We start from the raw sequence: 21,670 nt of genomic DNA on the forward strand, positions 1-21,670 counted from the left end.
AACCTTTTCTTATATTGCAAGGTCTTCTTTATAAGTAGAGATTGTGGTATGTGTTTGTACAGCATCTAGCACAATTGTGTTCTGATCCATAAGTGGACCTCATAAATGCAATCAAATTCAAACATATAATGTTCAAATGTCATCTCAGCGGTTTTAAATTTGGTTTAAAAGGAATACAAAGATAAAAAGGAGCCCTGTCCCTTTGCAGAATAAAACCTTGCTTCAGTTTTAAATATGAAAGCACTTGTACATTACAGGAAACAAAAAGCGTTAAAAAGCATTTAAGTGTTCAGAATGAACAAATAAATAAAGAGCTGAAATGTTACAAGTAATTATGTAACAGCAGCATCAGGTTATACTAGTTTAAATTAGGAACAATGCCATCCATGTAGTCAGTGGAAATACAGAGGTGTAAAACCAGGGTAAATTAGCAAAGAACAAAGGCCAATATAAACAAAAGAATCATTTGCAAACCAGAGAAAAGAATTTACAGTCAGTTCATGAACAGGAAGTCATGCAGTAGTGATGGCCCACATTCTTAGAATACCCGAACACCATAAGCCCTCTTACCAAACCACACAAGAAACTGGGTCAGAGTGCAGCACAACTGCAGAATCTTTGAAATACCACTTCACACACAGTTTTGCACTGCTCCTACTCTCACATATGGCCATACATCTGACCTGTAGGTAGATAAAGCATTTTACACAGCCATCTGTCCATCATCTTTTCCATGCATGAAACTACACACAGCCTCAAGCTAGCACAGCTGGGCCTCCAGGTGCTGGATTAGAGAAAACTGGAAAGGTTTTTTCCCCAGGAACAACAGAGTTCTCCGTTCCCTGACCTCTACATACATGCACGTGCAGCAATTGGTCAGTCACAATGGATTGTATTTATTCCCTGCAATGCAACCATTAAGATCAATTTATTCTACTGCATATTAGCCTCTGTCTGCACACTACAAGACTCCTATTGGCATAGCTACATCTACCAGGTATGTGAAAAGGTGTGATCCTGGACCCACCTAGCTATGCTGGCAGAAGTACCCAGTGTAGATGGAGCTATACTGACAAAACTTCAGTTTTATTTTTATAGCTTTTTTCCATATTGATGCACAGCACACCTTTGCCTGTATAGCTGCATCCACACTGGACATGTTTTGCCTGTATAAGAGAATCATAGAAATGTAGAGCTGGAAGGGACCTCGAGATCCAAGTCCAGGCTCCCTTGTACTGAGGCAAAATCTCTAAATCACCTCCCAACACATCCTGTTCTTAAAAGTCTGCCCAAAGATGGGCATTCCACAACTTCCCTGGCAAACCTATTCCAGACCTTAATTACCCTTACAGATTTATTTTCTCTGAAATCTTTATCACTTCTTTCAAGCCACAGCACATAAATTTTCCAGGGATTCCTTGGTACAAGTTACATTGAGACTACAGCAGAACCAAAATGACTCAATCTCTGTATTTTGTTAATTATGGTTTGGAAACAAACCAAAGAATGAGCCAAACCATAAACCCTCTGCAGTGAACAGAAAAGCGGCAGTTTGTTGTCTTGCAAAGTCTCTCACTTGTGCAGATGGCATTTTGAGATGGTGAGAAGGAGCAGCTAAACAGTCCTTTAGCCATCTAATAGAGATAACAGGACACAGCCCTGCACCCTGCCAGCATGCTCAGCTGATCTCTGGAAGAACCAGCTTTGAGCCTGTGATGGAAATTCAATCTCCATGGTTTATTCCTTCCATGGCCTCTCTGTTTGGTGGCCTCTTTACAGTTAAAAAATTTCCCCTATTATCTAACCTAAATCTCACTTGCTTCAGATTAAGTCCATTCCTTGTTGTCCTACCTTCAGCTAATATGGAGAACAATTGATCACTTTCCTTATAGTAGCCCTTAACATATCTGAAGATTATTATCAGCTCCCCTCCCCCAAGTCTTCTTTTCTCAAAACTAAACATGCCCAGTTTTTTTCCTCATAGGTCAGGTTTTGTAAACTTATCATTTTTCTTGCTCTCCTCTGGACTCCCGTCACTTTGTCCTCACACGTGGTGCCCAGAAATAGACACATTACACCATCTAAGGGCTCATCAGTGTCATGTAGAGCAGGACAAATATCTGTGTCTTACATACAACATTCCTATACACCCCATATTAGTCTTTTTTGAAACTGATATGCCAGTATTCTTATACTGGTAAAGCACTCTCAGTATACACGTGACCCTAGATTTCATTCTGCCAAAATCTATGATTTAACATTTTGGATCAAAGTTATAAGAAGGGAATGGGAGAGAAATGCACATAAATCTATACAGCCCCGCATAGCTCGAAATAAACTATGCAATTTGAGCTATGCACATTGTGTAGTTTATTCCGAGATAATCTATTTTGAAAATTGGCGCTGTCTAGATCGTGCCAAATTTCAAAATAGACTGCTATTCAAATAAGTCCCTTAATCCTCGTGGAACGAGTTTACTGGGACGTCAGAATAGCAAATATTTTGAAATATATTCAAAATAACGTGCTTGTTGCTAAGACACAGAAAACGCTATTTCGGGATACCGAAAGAACACGACTGTCTAGACATACTCTACCAGTAGAAAACATGCTCTAGGGGTTTCTTTCCAATCAGCCATCATTTTTAAACAGGTGGGGTTTTTTTTTTTAACAGACAATTTAGCCAGACAGCCAGAATGAACATAGGAATCCCACAAAACATTCAATGCCTCACAAGCCTAAAGAATTAGCGACAAAGACGATGGTATGCATTTTTTCCACTTCATTTAAACCAATCCATCTTCCAGCTGACTAAATAGGAGATCATTTCCACAAGGAGTTGCTAACTACTACTAGAAGAAGAAGCACTCCAGTCCTGTGCATCACATACAAGGACCAGTGTATGGCTTAGTCAAGAGACCTGGATTCTATTCTAAGCTTGACCAATGACTTAATGAATTAATTAAGCAAGTCACTTACCCTGTCTGTATCTTAGCTTCCCCATCTGTAAAATGGTATAATTGATACATAGCAGGCTTTGCAAAGAGTTGTGAAGTCTGCGGATGAAACACGCTCGATAAGCATAAGAATTGCAACCCTGGGTCAGACCAATGGTTCATCTAACCTCATGTCTTGTCTCCTAATAGTTTCAAGTGCCAGAGGGAATGAACAGAGTGGGGCAACTATCAGATTATCCACTTCCAGTTCCAAAGAATGGAACTGAATCCTTGACCATCCTGGCTAATAGATATTCATGGACCTAACCTCTGAGAATTTACCTAATTCTTTTTTGAACCCAGTTATACTTTTGGACTTCAGAACATTCCCTGACAATGACTAAGTACTAGTTATCATTATGGTCTTTCATTATTTTAAAAAAAAAAGAGAGAGAGAGAGAGAGACTTAACAAGGAAAGAAACTCTGAATTTAACTTGCAAAGTGACACACGCAGCATGAAAAGTGATTTTAGGCACAATTCACACAAAACACTCATGTAACACAGTATATTAACTCAATATACTCAACACAGGTATGTTGGTCTTCAGCAGGACAATTTATAGAAAGTAATGTGAGAGTTAAAAACGGACATAATTGAAACTATGAAAACATTAACTTTAATTCCTAGCATCATGTGACAAAACAACACATTGCAATACTACAGATCCACCTTAAATTGACAAAAGCTGGTAATTAAGAACAGACAGCACAGAAGAAAAGGACATAAATGTTTTCCAAAAATATATAAAGAACTGACAGACTAGCTGACAAAAGTGATTTATCTTAAATGGCATATATCGAATGTAAGAAGCTATATTTATGCAACATTGTGGCTACAGAATTAAAATCATTACAAAGTCAAGCCATACAAACGTTAATGTGTCTTTCAACAGCAATGTTTACTTGGCGATGCTGTGTGTCAAATATTTTCTGGAAAACATTTTGTGACAAACAATAAGGTTACGGCTAGACTGTGAGGATCTATCAGAAAAAGATATGCAAAATGTATTCTGCATTTTGCGTACCTTTTTCCAATACTTTTGTCGGAAGAGGCTTTTCCGAAATTTGGCTTGTCTAGACTGGGCCAAATTTCAGAAAGAAAAAAAAAACTCTTTCGAATGCCCCCTTCTTCCTCATGGAACGAGGAATACAGGGGCTTCCAAAAGAGCATGTTTGCTTTTACCCCAAAAAAAGCAGAAGAGCAAACATGTTCCCTGGACACAGTGGAGTTTTTTTGGGATAAAAAACCCTATAGTCTAACTGTACTCTAATATAGTAAGCTGAACGCTACCAGGAAAAAGAAAGGGGGCAGACATAAAATAATACTGGGTACAACAAGGCTGAATATATGCTGCTATTGAAACCTCACACTTCAGTCTTTCCTATCCTTTCTATGAATTCGTATATGTTTCCTTAATGTTGCATTTATATACAAGTTGAACCTCCATGATCTGGCACCCTGGAGACCCAAGTAGTCCCAAACAAGTAAATTTACCAGACCAGAGGAGGTCAGGTGTCCGGGATCTCCTGGGGTTCCCCTCCTGGCTGCTGCCCTGGGAGAACCCGGAGGCCTGACCTCCTCCAGCTCACCTTCCTGGCTCTGCTGCCCCTTGGGACTCTGCTCCCTGCCCCCAGTCCCATGCAGCAGCAGTTGCTCCTGGGGGTTCCCCAACCCTTCGCGCGCAGCAGCGGCTGTTCCTAGGGTTCCCCAGCTCCACGCATGTGATGGCAGCTACTCCCTTTCGGACCACAGATGTTGCTGCACCAGAGAGTTGCCAGACCAGAGAGCCTTAGATGACAGCGGTTCAACCTGTAGTCTATATTTAATTTATTTATTTAATTTAAAAAACAAAACAAAAAAAATTTTTACTTAGATTTAAAATGATAAAAAACTCCTCAGGTTCTCTTTGTCCTAACTCCTTCACTAATTACAAAATATGCTAAAAGCCCAGCAGCAATAAAGCACTGTTCCAACTAGGCTGTGTTTTATAATGTCAGCATTTAAATGGTCCCTTTAAAAAAAATCAGGTGTAAATGGAGGTGGAATGGGCAAATGAGTGACAAGTTCTCATCCTAGCTGCCTTAGGCTGAGCCTATAGTATGAAAATTGTTACCTGTAGTTCTCCAAAGGTGCAGCTGCACCAGTTAGATAACTCAGGGGGACAAACACTGCTGTGCCCTGCCTACACTAGAGTCTGCAGTGTTGCTCTACTTATAACGGTGGATCTGTAGAAATGCACCACAAGTGAATAACAAATCCTTATCCTCACAATGACTACGAACTATTTGGCTGCAGATTTTTTTTGCTAATTTTCAATGTGATGGAAGATAGAAATGTACTTTTTTTGTGGAAATGTAAATTTAGAATTCATATAATGATACAGAATCTACCAAAACTGCCAAGAGACATTGAGCTCATGGGATCTATCAAAGTTTTTCACACCTGTGTTTTTCTCCTGTGTGTAATGTTATGGGAGGCATTTTGGAGGATTTTGTAATGTGAGTTTCAATGAGACACCTACAGTCTCCCTCAGGCTAATTGTTACTGCGGCAGAGGTCTGCTACCCAGCCACCAATCAAGGCAGGCAGGGAGTATGTGCACTGAAATGGCAAAGACAGCAGGCTCTATTAGCCTGCTAAAATCTAAGTAGATGATAGCTGAGCATGCTCAGTCCCATAAAGCTTTTTTGGTTTTAATAGTTTTGCTCCAAAATGAAGAAAGGCTCTAGTCCTCATTGAGGGTTGTGTTCATGCCAAGATTCCTTTTCAAATTTCAAGATTTTGCTTTACCTCTGTCTAAAATTCAAAGACAGTAATATATTTATTTGTTTGACAATTGGAAGGGCATGTTCCTCTCCTTCCCCAGCTGTCCATAGCTCAAAAATTAAATGAAGGGCTTTGCTCATGATTCACTGAAAGATTCACTCTCATCCAAGAATCAAGCATGAAAAACAAAAGCCAAAGGTAATCATCCAAAAGGATATTTGGGAACAGGTGAATACAGGAAGGCACACCTAGTGTTCAACAAAAGTTACTTAAGCATGTGCCTAACTTTGGCCATGCCAGTGCCTAATTGTCAGCAAGGTATGGAAGCACGTTCTCAGCACATGAGCAATACCATTAAATACAATGGGACTACCTACTTGCTTAAAGTTAGGCACATGCTTAAGTACTTTGCTAAATTAGAGCCATAAATAATAAAAGGCTTCCCACAGATTTTTATGAATGGCAGCTGCTTTGGAGACTTACCCAAACACAATGCAAATTTTTAGGAGCTTTAGTAACATTTAGGGTGAAAGGCCATATAGATGTTTGTCTTTTTTCATATTATATATCATTTTAAAATGCAAAAGACATAAAATCAAACACAAACTCTAAATAGATCAGAGATAAAATGCATATTAACAAACATAATCACTTAACTTTTTCTGTCCAACACTACCTTTCCTATTGTTTATAAAACCCCTCTGAAGCATCTTATCTCAAAATTAAGTTCCAAGCTTATCAAATGAGCTTCTTGTTATGTTTGTACAGCTCCTAGCACAAAGGAGTCCTGAATCTGAATATGTCCTCTGAATTCTACCAATAATAATAGTTAAAAAACTAATACTAGTATTTCTGCTCACCCAGTCTAGGGAGAAGAGCCATATGGACAAAGGGGAACGAGAGAACGCATAGCCAAAATGTTCAAATATTGTTTCCCCAAACCAGGCAACTAAAATCAAGCAGACCGATTTTCTGAGGCTTTCACACAGACACTCAGCATCTCCTAGTTTCAGGCCACATCAGTGCCTATCTATGGAGTTAAGTGCCTAATTACCAGCACTCAGATTTGAAAATTCTGGTCTCTGTATATAATTAATCTCCACTGTATGTTGTGTGCAAATCTAAACTTCTCAATGTCACCATCTCCTTCACTTCAGCACATGCAGGACCATTTCCTGTAAAAGTGGAGCCATTGTTGCTAAAAGCCCAGAGGGAGGGGACGCAGCCAAGGCAGATGGGGAATGCACTAATTCAGTACATCCCCAGGGCAGCCTCCGTCGATGGTGCTCTGTGGAGCCTCAGCAGTGGTTTAAAGCTGCCCTCCCCATGCAGAGTCCCTAAGGGAAGGTGACTGTGCAAACACCACCTGCCCTCCCTCGGGGGAGCACCAACCCCTGATGGCACAGCGTGGGGGTGCAATTTGCATCACCCCCTCTGGTGCATGGAGCATTGAGCCCATTCTCTCTATTAAAATCCCCTCTGATAAGGACACAGCATCCTGTGAAATAATGTACCATCTATGACTTCAGAACAGCAGCGAGACTCTCCATTCCTTCTTTCCTGCAAATGTTACTAATAACCTCCATATTGTTATCTATCCTACCTGAGTTCACAGTTTATAAACCACCACCCGCAGCTTGTCCCTTATAGTTTATTAACATACACTAATAAACAGTATGCTTCACTCCCACTGTGCTGCCAAGTGAAGCCAGTCAGAATAACTGCATTAGCTTTACTGTTCTTTCTCAGCACATTTTTCCCATATGGGAACAATTAGGAAAAACTCCCTCCAGATTATATTTAGAGATACATCATGTTTTAACCAAAATAATCAGCAGCATCAACACTTTAGAAATGTGTCAGTAAGAGCCTGGAGAAGATTAACCTGGCTGACTTTGCCACAACTGGTAGGCAGACTTGTAATCTCTTCAGCAAGTCACTTATGCTCAAAGGGTTAATTCTCACCTTATATCCATGTCACAGCCTATATCCATTATGTTCAAATTTAAAAATAAGATGTGAAAAATGCATTATGGAAGGCCAGTAATGATATTCTGCCCATTTCCTATTTTGGAATTAAAGATCATCAGCAATCAGATCAAAGGGGCTGGGTGAGAATAAAAGAAAAGGCAGGAACAATGAAAATAGCTACCCGACACAAACCAGATCAAAGGAACTGGCACAGAAAATGAGGAACTAGGGGGTCCTTTAATTACTGTCCACATCCCCCATGTCATGTGGTGAAAAAGAAGGGGGAAAAGTTTTGAAGGCCACTGGGTTTTGTCTTGCTGTGGCTCCTGTTTCCACAGACTGTGCCAGTTCCCTATAAAAACCATCCTGCTTTTATTTTTTGTATTATTAAAGTCAAATAGGCCTCCTGGACTCCAAAGCTCCTCCCTCAAGCCAGAAGGAGGGGGCAGATAGTGGGGCTAGGGTCGAGATAGTCCTCCAAGGCAATTGCCAGCAACTATTTCAGGAGGACTGCTCCAGGCGACGCCCCAGGAGCTGCTTTGGGAAAGCGAGATCTGGCTACCTGAGGCTACTCTTTATTTGCAGGCCTCCCGGGTTGAAAAAAAAACCTTCAAATTCACATAGGGCACTGCTCCATGGGGCAGCAGATCAAACCTGGCTACTAGCTGTTTGAGCTCAGTAGCAGAAAAAAGGAAGCATGATTAAATTTCAAACATATCTCCCCCCCCCTTTTATACACAGCGGACAGTTATGGCTAATATTTCAATATGGACTTTAAAAATGTACTGCAAATAACTTAGTCCAGACATGCCGGTTGTGGATTTAAAAATAAAAATGATTAAAGTAGCCATATTCTCCATTACTGAAACAAAGTCAAACAATCAAGTTCACATTTCAGAAATAAGTTATTAAGGAAGTGTTAGGTTATTAAGAGGATCTCTTTTTATTTAGCCCAAATGTCAAGATTACATTTCTGATATGCGACCAGTGGTTGTACAAATAATGGCATCTATTTCCCACTGTTTCGGATTTCACACAGCGTATTCCAGTCTAATGACCCTAGAATTTTTTTATTACTATTATTTAGTTTGAGATGATACTGTTAGAACAAATGATAAAAGGAGAAATAAGACAATGAATATTTTAAAAAACATGTAAGAAAGTATTTTTGAATAAAAAATATATTTAAAAAAAGAACATCCACAGGATGTTAAAAAACATTATTTTGCAATACTAATATTATTAATGGCCACCCACACAAGAAAGCTGAGGTGAAAACATCTGTTTGCATGGTTGGATTCATACACCATGGCACACTAGAATCATCAGAAGGAGTCAGCAGAATATGATCAATGTGCTTTGATACAAGCATCTTATGTCACCAAAACAAAGCTAGTAAAAGGACCCGTTGCATATGCTGACCCATTATTCCCAGTCCTACCCAGAACACAGAAACTTCTTAGGATGAGTGGAAATTAAAGGATAAAGTCTGAAGGGGGAAAAAACATTTTCAGAACTCTAATTGCTGCCCAGTTACTCCATTTCCTTCTTCATGAAAGTGGCCTCCATTTTTTCCTTATTTTTGGACTCTAGCAAGCAGTGAACTGTCATTCTCAAGATGAGGACTGAGGACTAAATTAAGTAAATATATACTACAAACCTGCTTTTCTAAAATGGGCATCAAGCCTAGCCTTTGCGTCTAAGCAATATGTTTGATATCTGTGTGAAGTTCCAGGTACCCATCCAGAAAACATCTGAAATGGGAAACCCGCCCAAACTGACCTTCGAAGCCACCACTGCTCTGGTAGAACAAGCTTTGGGAGCTGTGGGACTGGAACATTTACCTCCTTATAACAGGCCTCAGAGTATTGTTTTTTCCATTTAGATAATCTTTTGATTGAGATGGCTTCCCATTTAGGCTTAGTCCCAAATGCTATAAACAGATGTGATGATATAAGGAATTCTCCTGGTAAAACATGAAAAGGATGCTTAGCATCCAACTTCTGAAGAATGGCTGCATGGAGTCATAGCAGCTAGGGAAATAAACATGGGAAATTACATGAATTGATTGCAAAGCAATTAGAGACCACCTTGCAGAGAAATTTGGGATAAGGCCATACAGTCATCTCAGTGGAAGGCGGTAAAAGGGCAAATACCATGAAACATTGGAATGGCCTTGCTCATTTAGCAGAATAGGCTGTCACAAGGAATTAAAAAGACTGTAAAGGAAAGGAAATACAAAAAAAAATCCAAGATGGATTAAAAAGGAGGTTCAACCACTTGACTTGAAGCTCTCTTAAAACCCCCGTTCTCAACAGTAACAGACATTGGAGGATAGCAAGGGGAAGAGGCTCTTCAGCAAGCAAGCCAGGTACAAATTTTCCTTAGACTGTCTCATGAAATGCAAAAATGTTGGATCATCTTTCAGAAACATGCCAACATGGAACCTGAATTAACAAACGTGAATTCAAGGTAATAGGGGCAGCAAAAGGAAATAGAGCTGTGGCCTTTACTTTTCGTCCCCAAACAAAACAAAAAACACCTCAATTTTCATTCACAGCTCTTGCGAGGGGGTAATTTTCAAAATTCCAATAAATCCTCACACTTCCTCTGATGTATTGATTCAAGAAGTTTAGCAAGACTAGGGGGATTTCCAAACAAGAAAAGAACCTCAAAGTGCTAAAAGAAGAGACTTTACATGATTGAGTTACCTCTGCTTCTTTTCCTTTGGGGCTCCGATAGCAGAGAGGGAGCTGGCAAGATGCACAACATGCATGGTCACCAATCCACAAGCAAGTTTGCTTTGTTTAAGAGAAGTCCCAAGTTCAAGTACCACACGTAAGTGAAGAAAAGATGGTTTGAAAGTGTCCTTCTCTCCCTCAGAAATGTAGTTTGGGACGACCAGAAATGTGAAAGGAGGTTGTTGAGACAATGCCAGGATGTCTGAGAACCAAAACTAATGAGCTCAAGCTGCAGTCACTAGGACCATGTGTGTTTTTTCCTGTCTCACTTTCTGAAAACCCTTGGGCATTAATGGAAATGGAGGGACAGACTAAAGTTGCCTGTGACTCCAGTTCAAGAGAAAGGCATCTGGTAGGGCTAATTAAGCTCCTTCTCACACAGAACAGAGCCAGCAACATTTGGTACTAACCTTAAGTGGGGCAGAGGAGGAATTTAAGTGAATAAACCTCATTTTGAAGCGAACATCCTCATCACATTCTCTAATAAAAACCGTATCAAAGATCACCACATTGAGAAATGCTAACATGTTTAAGAAGATTAGTGAATGTTTGTATAGCATTTGAATATGCACAGGACTAAGTATTAGTACATTATTATTACTGTGCATCTGTGAGGATGAAAAACACAAAACCAGGCATGCAGGTATGTGGCATGCAGGATTTCACAGTAGAATTGACTCGCTGAAGAATTTTTATTCAGACCTGCAAAAATGAAACACTTCTTCTTACCACACTGGAACTGGACTGGGACTAAACCCAGATCACTGTGCTTCTGGTGCCATTGGTTCTCATACCCAACAAAAGGAGGATGAACATTTTCATGATTTTGAGAGAAAATCCCTATGCCAGCGGTTTTTCAAAATTATTATGTTTCCAAGGCAAACTTACAGGGGATATTGGAGATAAAAAGTTAGAAAGCAACTTATTTTAAGATGTTCCTTAAAAATACTTACATTCCTGAGAACATCATAAATAAAGTTTTTTATGAAAGTAGAATATTTGCTATTGATTCTTTGCACATCATACCACTAGGGCTGTGGTTGCCCCTTGTAAATAAGCTGTGTTCAACAGGCACTCTCAGCATTTTGGAGGTTTCCCACTCAACAACCTCCATATCACAAGTGTTATCTCCAGGCCGCCACTGTGTCCTAAACTCCTACCTCCAATTCAAACTGGCAAGGATGATTTTAAAACTAAATGGGATCCAAACACAAAACACAAAACAGCTCCCTAAACGTGCTTGAGTATTACATTAGATGTACATGGAATTGTCCATTTACAATTAGGTACCAGGAAAATATATATTCTTGTGGGGGTTTATATATTTGTGTATCTATAATATTTAATCTAAAATAAACAGTTAACTTATTAGCTCTCCTGTGCTTCTGTTCTTTTATTTCTTTAGCTATTCCTTCGCTACTCTTAAGTCCATCTTTGACATGACATATGCTATTCTGGTGCATTATTTTCATTTTATATTCAATGTACTTTCCCTCAGTTTCATTGTTCTATAAATTGTTAGTGGTTTCCCAGTGTCTCTCTCTGCATCCCATTCTCCTTTTTCTCCCTCTGCTTCTCTTTCTGTCTGTGCTGCCTCACTTTTGCTCCCTCCTGATTCTCTCTCATTGCCAATCCACTTCTTTGAGTTTCCTCTCACTCCACTATCCTTTCTCCATGCTCCCTTCTCATTTGTTACCTGTCAGGAAAAAACTGGAGGAGGACACATGGAGGAGAATCCAGAAAGGGCCCTGTGACAAAACCAAGAGGAGCCAATTTTGCTCCCCACTCCCAAGCCAAGAGACATGCAGGCTAGGGGCATTCTGTCTCTCTTCCTCCTTTATTCTCCTCCCTCGCTGCTTATTTGGAGCACTGCTCTGCAGTGGGAAAGTGAGCAAGGAAAAAGACAGCACACCCATGAGTGAAAAAGAGCTTGCAATACAACAGTGACCAGCCGAGCAAATAGCTCAACTCCAATTCCCTTTCCACCATCCGCAGAAAAAACCCAAACTCTGAAGCAAACAACTTGGAGCATCTCCGTTGTTCAAGGATCCCATGGAACCTTAAGTTTGACAGGCAGGACCTCCCCGGCTGCACTGTGCTGTATCGAGAGAGCCAACTCTGATACTCAAATTCCTTCCAAGGTTGATTCTAGCACTTGCTTTTGGACTTTGGATGTGAGGTCTGAATTTCTCAGCAAAAAATGGCTCCTAATGCCAGTCATCACGCTGTAGTGAACCTCAAACTGTTCTTGAGGAAATAGTTTAGATAGAAATCTCAATGCTCAAAGTCATTAACGATACCTGAAACCTTGCCTAAATGCTTTGGCAAACAGACATCATTTCTTGCACATCTAGTCACCTATATGAAAAAGGCCTTAGGTGAATAAATCTAACAAAGTGGGGTGAAAGAAGCAAAGATTTACCAAAACAAGCTGCTACTATAAAATAAATCTGGTGTGATTTCATTAAAAATATGGTTACTCTTGTTTCAGGACTTGATATAATCTGAATCTTTTTTTGTCAGCCTTAATTAAAAATTTCTGAGACCTATTACATCTAAAAATCTAACAAACATGCATTTATAGGAAGCTCCTGAAAACCTCTACATTATCAGGCAGATAAGATACTGAATGTAATAAGGCTTTCAAGGAGACCAAAAAGTTGAATTCTCCATGTCCTTTTCTATTTCAATTTCTTCATAGATAATGTCTGGGATAACTACATTTTGGTGATTCCAGCACAGATGTCTATCACAGGTTTAGGGTAAGAGACAGAAGCTACTTTGGCAGGCTCTGCTAAAGGAGCAGATGGTCACTGCTCCCCAAGGAAGGCTAAACTAGGCCAATGTTTGTGAAGTGTACTGGACAAAGCAGCTTGGCACCCTGGCACTTTGAATATGACAAGGTCCAGAAGAAGAGAATTAGGAAGTGTGAGAGTACCAAGAGGTGCTGGTGCAGAAGAAAGTGTGTTCATTTCTAGCTGAATTCTGATTTTCTTCTGTGGACCTGTGTGTATCTTGCCCTCTTCTGACCAACAACAAATGTGGTACTCCTCTTTTCCCCCACCACTTAGGAGACAAGGATAGTGGCATTACTGATATAATTACTACTCAGGCTCTAATGCTTTTCACTTTTTCTCCTTAGCCCACAATTTGGTCTCCAGCTATGATCTTTTCATCTTGTAACAGAGAGGAAAGGGTCAAGGTCCCTGATGACACCTTGTGAGGGGCAACAGGTACTTGATGTACAAATCACTTAGGGTCTGCTGGACCCTATTCTGCTGTCCTTTCGTGCCTGCCACTGTACAACCTCTCCAGGCTCCTCTTTCCACTCCTTCTCACTTGGGTGCTCTGCTCTCCCTTCCTTCTCCATTGCCACCTCCTGTGCTGATGGCACCCTCCATCATGCCCCTCTATTTACTGCTACTTAAGCTCTATATTCATCCCATTTACAACCACGCTTTCAAAAACAAACACCTCTTCTGTGTATTTGTGTCTGGGTTTTTTTTGCTGTCTGCTGAGTTTGTGTTTGGCTGTTTGGCGTTTTGGTTTTTTTTCTTCTTTCCCTTCCCCCTCCCCCTAAGGAGTGAGTGCTGTGGCTGGCAGGTGGAAGCTATGAGCTTCTAATCAGGGTTTGAAATCTAGAAGCCTCTGCTCATTGGTTGAACCTTAATCAAGGGGAGGAGCTATCAGGCAGTCCAGAGCTTTATAAAGGAGTGAGTCAGCGACTAGGAAGCTTGCAAACAGGGGCTGTTAACTGGGAGTTTGGAGAGGACTTAAGGCCCAAGTATCAACCCTACATTCTCTCAGAGAGGATGAAGACTTCCTCAGAGAGGATGAAGACTTCCTCGATAGAAGGCAGCATTTAATCCTGCAGGCACAGCAGGCTGAAAAGGCAGTCAGGGCAGTACAGGACAAGGAAGAGAACTGGCAGCATGTAACTTCTAGAAGTAGAAGATGGCCAACTCAGGTATCCCCCATTCCTGTAGAGGTAAGTAACTGCTATCAGGCTCTCTCCACAGGCACTCTGGTGGAGAATGCTTTGGCAGGGACCTCTCAGGGAAGACATCAGAAGGGAACACCATCTACCAGAAGGCATGGGATGTGTAGTCCATGGGATGGGGGTTCCACGACCACCACCCCTAAAAGAAGAAAATGGGTTGTGATGGTCGGGGACTCCCTCCTAAGAGGGACTGAGTCATCCATCTGCCGTCCAGACCTGCAATCTCAAGAAGCGTGCTGCTTACCAGGAGCTCGCATTCAGGATTTGACCGAGAGTCCTCCGAAAGTGATTACACCGTTGGATCGCTACCCCTTCCTTCTTCTCCATGTTGGAACTAACGATACGGTCAAGAATAACCTTGAGTGGGTCACAGCAGATTATGTGGCACTGAAAAGAAGGATCAAGGAATTTGAAGCACAAGTGGTGTTCTCGTCCATCCTTCCAGTTGAAGGAAAAGGTCCGGGTTACTAGTTTGAAGCCTGCTACCCATTCCTTTCCTTTGGTGTCCTCTAGTCCTTCTTTATGGGAACTAATGAAGAACTTTTCTGTATGAACCCTCTCCACCCAACTGCTTTTAGAGACCTCTATCCTGTCCCCCCTCCGTCTCCTCTTTTCTAAGCTAAAAAGTCCCAGTCTCTTTAGCCTCTCTTTATATGGGACCTGTTCCCAACCCCTGATCATTGTAGTTGCCCTCCCCTCTCCCACCCTCTCTCTTCCCCTCTCCCACCTCCTTTTCCCAGTCTCCCCCAGTTTTCTTCAATAAAGACAGACTCCATTTTTGAACACAATTGTCCTTTATTTTGTACATCAAGAAAAGGGGCTAGGGAAGGGTAAGTGGAAGGAGGTGAGGGAGGAATGGGGTACGAGCCCCCGATGGGGAGGACTGGGCTGGCTCTGCGGGCTTCTGGGGGTAGAAGCTCCCCCCAATTGCCCCCTCTCCCCAGATGGCAGCCTGCGGCAAGTGCAGCCGGGCTGATGGCCGAGTGCTGTGATGTGCCCAGACTACTTTGGCAGTTTACTTCAGAGCTTTGGCCACCGTCCCCCAACGAACCTAGTTTAAAGCCCTCCTCACTATGTTTGCAAGCCTGCCCATGAAGATGCTCTTTCCTCTCTTGGTTACGTGAATCCCATCTCTTCCTAACAATCCTTGTGCCCAGAACAGTGTCCCATGGTTGAAGAAACCAAAGGCCTCTCTCTGAAACCACCTGCACAACCATGCATTTACTTCCTCAATTCAACAGGCTACTCCAGGCACTCCAAGCCAGGACTGCTTTGCAAGCAGGGCACCCCTGAGAACTGTCTGTCCGGGGTGGGGGTCGGGACCCTTTAAGCACAGCCCTCGGCTAGCCTAAGACAGCATCTCCACGCTCTAAGTCCTCCTCTGATGCCCTGCTGGCACTGCTTCTGGCCATCCTTAAGCCCGGTTCAGGGTCCACTTAATGTGGACATGCTAGTTCGAATTAGCAAAATGCTAATTCGAACTAGTTTTTAGTTCTAGACGCATTAGTTCGAATTAGCTTAGTTCGAATTAACTAATTTGAACTAAGTTAGTTCGAATTACCGCTGTAGTGTAGACGTACCCCCTGATATCTGTTGGGAGACCAATACAGCAGTACAGACAGTCCAGGAAGTTTTTGGAGAATGTTGGGGATAACTTCTTGGTACAAATGCTGAAGGAACCGACGAGGGGCCATGGGCAGCTTGACCTGCTGCTCACAAACAGGGAGGAACTAGTAGGGGAAGTAGAGGTGGGTGACAACCTGGGAATTAGTGATCATGAGATGGTAGATTTCAGGATCCTGACCAAAGGAAGAAAGGAGAGTAGCAAAATACACGCCCTGGACTTCAGAAGAGCAGACTTTGACTCCCCCTCAGAGAACTGATGGGCAGGATTCCCTGGGATGCTTACCTGAAAGGGAAAGGAGTCCAGGAGAACTGGAAGTATTTTAAAGAAGATTTATTAAAGGCACAGGAAGAAACCATCCCAATGCACAGCAAGAAAAGCAAATATGTTAGGGGACCAGATTGGCTTACCGGGAACATCCTCGGTGAGCTTAAACGCAAAAAGGAAGCTTATAAGAAGTGTAAACTTGAACAGATGACCAGGGAGGAGTATAAATATATTGCTCGAGAATGCAGGGGAGTTATCAGGAAGGCGAAAGCACAACTGGAATTGCAGCTAGCAAGAGATAGGATAACAAGAAAGGATAACAAGAAAGGTTTCTACAGGCATGTTAGCAATAAGTGGGTGATCAGAGAGGGTGTGGCACCCTTACTGGATGACGGAGGTAACCTAGTGACAGATGATGTGGGAAAAGCAGAAGTACTCAATGATTTCTTTGCCTCTGTCTTCACGGGCAAGGTCAGGTCCCAGACAAATGCACTAGGCAATGCAGTATGGGAAGGAGGTGGACAGCCCTTGGTGGGGAAAGAACAAGTTAGGAACTATTTAGAAAAGCTAAACACATACAAATCCATGGGCCTGGATTTAATGCATCCAAGGGTACTGAGGGAGTTGGCAAGTATCATTGCAGAGCCTTTGGCAATTATCTTTGAAAACTCGTGGAGACTGGGAGATATCCCAGATGATCGAAAAAGGCAAATGTAATGCCCATCTTTCAAAAAGTGAAGAAGGACAATCCAGGGAACTATGGACCAGTCAGCCTCACCTCAATCCCCCAAAAAATCATGGAGGGGATCCTCAAGGAATCCATTTTGAAGCACTTGGAAGAGGGGAAAGTGATCATGAATAGTCAACATAGATGCACCAAGGGCAAATCGTGCCTGACCAATCTGATTAGTCAGAGGTAACTGGCTCTGTAGATATGAGAAAGTTAGTGGATGTGATATATCTTGACTTTAGCAAAGCTTTTGATTTGGTCTCCCACAATATTCTTGCCAGTAAGTTAAGGGAATATGGATTGGATAAATGGACTGTAAGATGAAAAGAAAGCTGGCTAGACTGTTGGGCCCAACGAGTAGTGATCAACAGCTCAATGTCAGGTTGGTGGTCAGTTTCTAGCAGAGTGCCCCAAGGATCAGTTCTTGGACCGGTTTTGTTCAACATCTTTATTAATTACCTGGACGAGGGGATGGATTGCACCCTCAGCAAGTTTGCAGATGACACTAATCTAGGGGGAGAGGTAGATTTGCTGAAGGACAGGGATAGGGTCCAGAGTGACCTGGACAGATTAGAGGATCGGGCCAAAAGAAATCTGATGAGGTTCAACAAGGACAAGTGTAGAGTCCTGCACTTGGGATGGAAGAATCCCAAGCACTGTTACAGGCTGGGGACCAAATGGCTAAGTAGCAGTTCTGCAGAAAAAGACCTGGGGATTACAGTGGATGAGAAGCTGGATATGAGTCAACAGTGTGCCCTTGTAGCCAAGAAGGCTAATGGTATATTAGGGTGCATTAGGAGGAACACTGCCAGCTGATCCAGAGCAGTGATTATTCCCCTTTCTTCGGCTCTGGTGAGGCCAATTCTAGAATATTGTGTCCAGTTCTGGGGCCCCCACTATAGAAAGGATGTGGATGCATTGGAGAGGGTCCCGTGGAGGGTGACCAAAATGATTAGGGGGCTGGAGCGCATGACGTATGAGGAGAGCCTGAAGGATTTGGGTTTGTTTAGTCTGCAGAAGAGAAGAGTGAGGGGGGATTTGATAGCAGCCTTCAACTTCCTGAAGGGAGATTCCAAAGAAGATGGAGAAAGGCTGTTCACAGTAGAGACGGATGGCAGAACAAGGAGTAATGGTCTCAAGTTACAGTGGGGGAGATCTAGGTTGGATATTAGGAAAAACTCTTTCACTAGGAGAGTGGTGAAGCACTGGAATGGGTTACCTAGAGAGGTGGTGGAATCTCCATACCTGGAGGTTTTTAAGTCTTGGCTTGACAAAGCCCTGGCTGTGTTGATTTAGTTGGGATTGGTCCTTAGTTGGGCAGGGGGCTGGACTTGATGACCTCCTGAGGTCTCTTCCAGCTCTATGATTCTCTGAATCCTAAGATCCACAGGAAGCGATCATCATAGGAGGTCAATCAGGATGGTGATTCTGGGAGGCATTCCTCTCCATCAAACAGATGAACCAAGTATATTTAAAAGTAGAAATCAAATGCTATTTAAAATCTTGGATCTGGCAAACTAAAGTTTGAATTATTTTATAATAATATAATATATGAAGATAAGTATATCTCATAGAGCTGGAAGGGACCTTGAGAGGTCATTGAGTAGAGTCCAGTCCTCTGCCCTCACGGCAGGACCAAATACCATCCCTGATGCCCAAATGGCCCCCTCAAGCATTGAGCTTATTACCCTGGGTTTAGCAGCCCAACGCTCAAGCCACTGAGCTATGCCTCTGCCCCCCTTTTTCTAACTACGATGACCACCATTTTATTTAATATGTTTTAATTTACAAACAGGTTTTCTGATTAGCTTCTGTTTTGGTGGGGAAATCCTACTTTGTCCATTGTAAAGCCTCACACAAGAGCAGCTTTAATTTTGAGCTCTCCCTCTTTAAGGAAAAGGACTAGATTTCAAATAAATCTTAGGTCTTCAGTAGCCATCTGATGCTCTGTATGGAGTTCACATCACAAATGGTCAACATGCCATACTGATCTGCCTATTAGAAATATTAACAACTGTTAAAGTTACAGTCTATTAACAATAAATTGCTTTTAACTTAGGATAATACTTTACATTTGTGGATCTCAAAGTGCTTTACAGAGGTAAGTAAGTATCCTTAGTTCTTAAAATTGAAGAAACAGAGCCCCTGCATAGTGTCTCACAAAATTATGGGCTAAGCTCCATGTATCTACCCTACAAATATCAAGTGTAGGTACCTGAAGTGACACCATAGATGTTTCTTATGCACTTGCAGAATAAGAACTTACTCCATGAAGAGGGGGAAGATTATATATCTGATAACAGCCCAAGAACCATTTAAAAATTCTCTGAAATTATATGGCCCAACACTCCACATCTTTTCTGCAACAAATAGTCTAGGAAATTTCTTGAAAGTTTTCGTTTTCTGCAGATAAAAGGCTACGGCTCACTGAACACTGAGGGAACACAGCCTCCTTTCTTCTGAGGATACATGAGGTGTTGAGAAGAATGCAGGTAAGTGGCAAACTGGATCATGTGAAACTCAGAAACAACTTGGGGTGGGGAGATGAATATAAGGTGTAAATGTAATGAAACCCTGTCCTTATGGAATACAGTGCAAGGAAGATCCACTCTCTGTGCCCAAAGCTCACCAATCCTCCTGGTTGAGATGATGACCATTAGGAATGTGACCTTGTTGAGAGAACAAGGTTCAAGTCTCATGGAATGTAGGCTTTTAAAAAAAATGGCAGAAAAGTTCTGATTAGGCTTTTCCAGAATCTGCTAGTCACAGGGTGCACAAAGATCAAACAAGTGCTGTGAAGAAGGATGGTAAACACTTCCTGCTACCAAGTGAACTCATAAGAAACTGATGAGCAAACCTGCTCTCTTCAAGGAAAGAATATAGTCCAGAGGAGACAGAGACAGTGGTATTACCCTCCATTATATGTGGCTTCCGGAGAAATACATATTTGATGTGCCCAGACAAATGCTTCTACTCAGCTAGGAAACAATTCCTAGCAGAATCCGCCCTACTAGTAGAAAGAACTTTCTGTACAACTTCAGAACATGATTGCTCTTAGTATGATGCCCACTCAAAAACAAGGCTCTGAGATGAAGCAGCACTGGATAAGGATGCCTGATCCTACCATTCCCCTAAGTCAGAAGATCAGGAAACTTAGGAATAATGGTCAGTACCTGAGATGACATGTGTAAGAGATTCAGAAACCAAATCTGTCTGGGCCAGTTGGGGGTAATAATAACTGTTGTGCTGAATATTGTGCAAAATTTGAGGCAGGATGGTAGCCAAGGGAAAGCGTAATTCATATGGTCTGACTATGAAGGAGTAGAGCTTCACATTGTGAGTGGCAATCCAGGGCTCCTGGAAAAGAATACGTTCTACTTCCGTTTGTTTGGGAGATAAACAGGTACTTGTTGGAGAACCACCATAAGGCAAAAATATTGTATAGCACAGAGTTGTGAAGTTCTCACCCATGATCAACCACAAAGTGCCAACTGAGAGGGTCTGCTTGCCCATTATGGTTACCTGGGTAGTAGACTGACAACAGGGTAATATGATTATTGATACACAATTTCCATAGACTGTCCACTTCTACACACAGAAGGGTGAATCTTGATCTCTATTTTTCATGTAAAAGACAGTCATAATGTTGTCTCACATTAGGAGGACGTGGTGACCACGAATGAAAGGGATAAAGGTTTCACAAGCCCTTCAAACTACTCGTAGCTCTAGAAAACTGATGTGCATCGTGGACTCCCAGATGTTCTGTGCCTTGTTCTGTACAGTTGTCCATTTGAGGTCTCCAACCCAACAGAGATGTATCAATAATGATCATCCTGCCTGATGCGGAAGCAAGAAAGAGAATGCCAACACAAATCTGATAGGGATTGATATATAACAGGGATTATATACTTTGGTGAGAATGGATACTATGGTGCCCACAAATGATTGACTTAGCAATTACATAGTCTGAAGCCACACAATGGCAAAGTCTTGAAAAGGCATGACACAAGTGCATATGGTCATATGGCATAGGAAAGGGAGAGGTTTTGACAGGTACTCTGGGGTTGATGATGATCTCGTCTCCAGCTCATCCTCTGATGAAGGGGGATTTGTCCATGAAAGCTCAGAACACTATACATATTTTGTTTGTCTCTAAGGTGCCACAGAACTACTTGTTTTTAAAGTTACAGACTAACACAGCTACCCCACTGAGATCCATGTACTATGAAGTTCATAACCTGAAACTTGCCTCCACATAAGTGAGCTCTTGCAGATATGACATTTAAGAACACCCGCATGAAGTCTGATGTCTGAGTAGAGATAAGAATGGATTTTGGGGGAATTTATACTGAACCCCAAAAGCAGAGGATTTTTAGTATTGTTGAAGTTTACATCTGGGCCTCTCGGACTCAACAGACAAGAAACCTGCAGACAAAGGAGCCAATCATCAAGACAGGTGAAGATGGTGAAACCACAGCATCTGATATAGGCAGCAAAGATAGAGAGCACTTTGGAGGAGTCAGTTTCAATACCAAAAAAGGAGTATTCTGTACTGAAAGTACTAAGAACCAACTA

The 21,670-nt window shown here is 41.9% G+C and overlaps 1 protein-coding gene across 7 annotated transcripts in view; it reads right to left on the bottom strand.

Moving 5' to 3' along the window:
• ZNF423 (zinc finger protein 423) overlaps positions 1-21,670 on the bottom strand; it is a 375,707-nt gene that overhangs the window by 159,979 nt on the left and 194,058 nt on the right. The window contains exon 1 of one of the 7 annotated variants that reach the window (XM_075940238.1): positions 10,445-11,047. The exons of the other annotated variants lie outside the window; for them this stretch is intronic. Coding sequence (XP_075796353.1) covers positions 10,445-10,505 — 61 coding nt within the window. The 5' untranslated portion in view covers positions 10,506-11,047. Of the gene's footprint in view, positions 1-10,444; positions 11,048-21,670 lie in introns of those variants that run through there. 7 annotated transcript variants of the gene reach the window in all.

Source organism: Pelodiscus sinensis, chromosome 12 (assembly GCF_049634645.1).
Source record: "Pelodiscus sinensis isolate JC-2024 chromosome 12, ASM4963464v1, whole genome shotgun sequence".
NCBI classification, from domain to species: Eukaryota; Metazoa; Chordata; order Testudines; family Trionychidae; genus Pelodiscus; species Pelodiscus sinensis.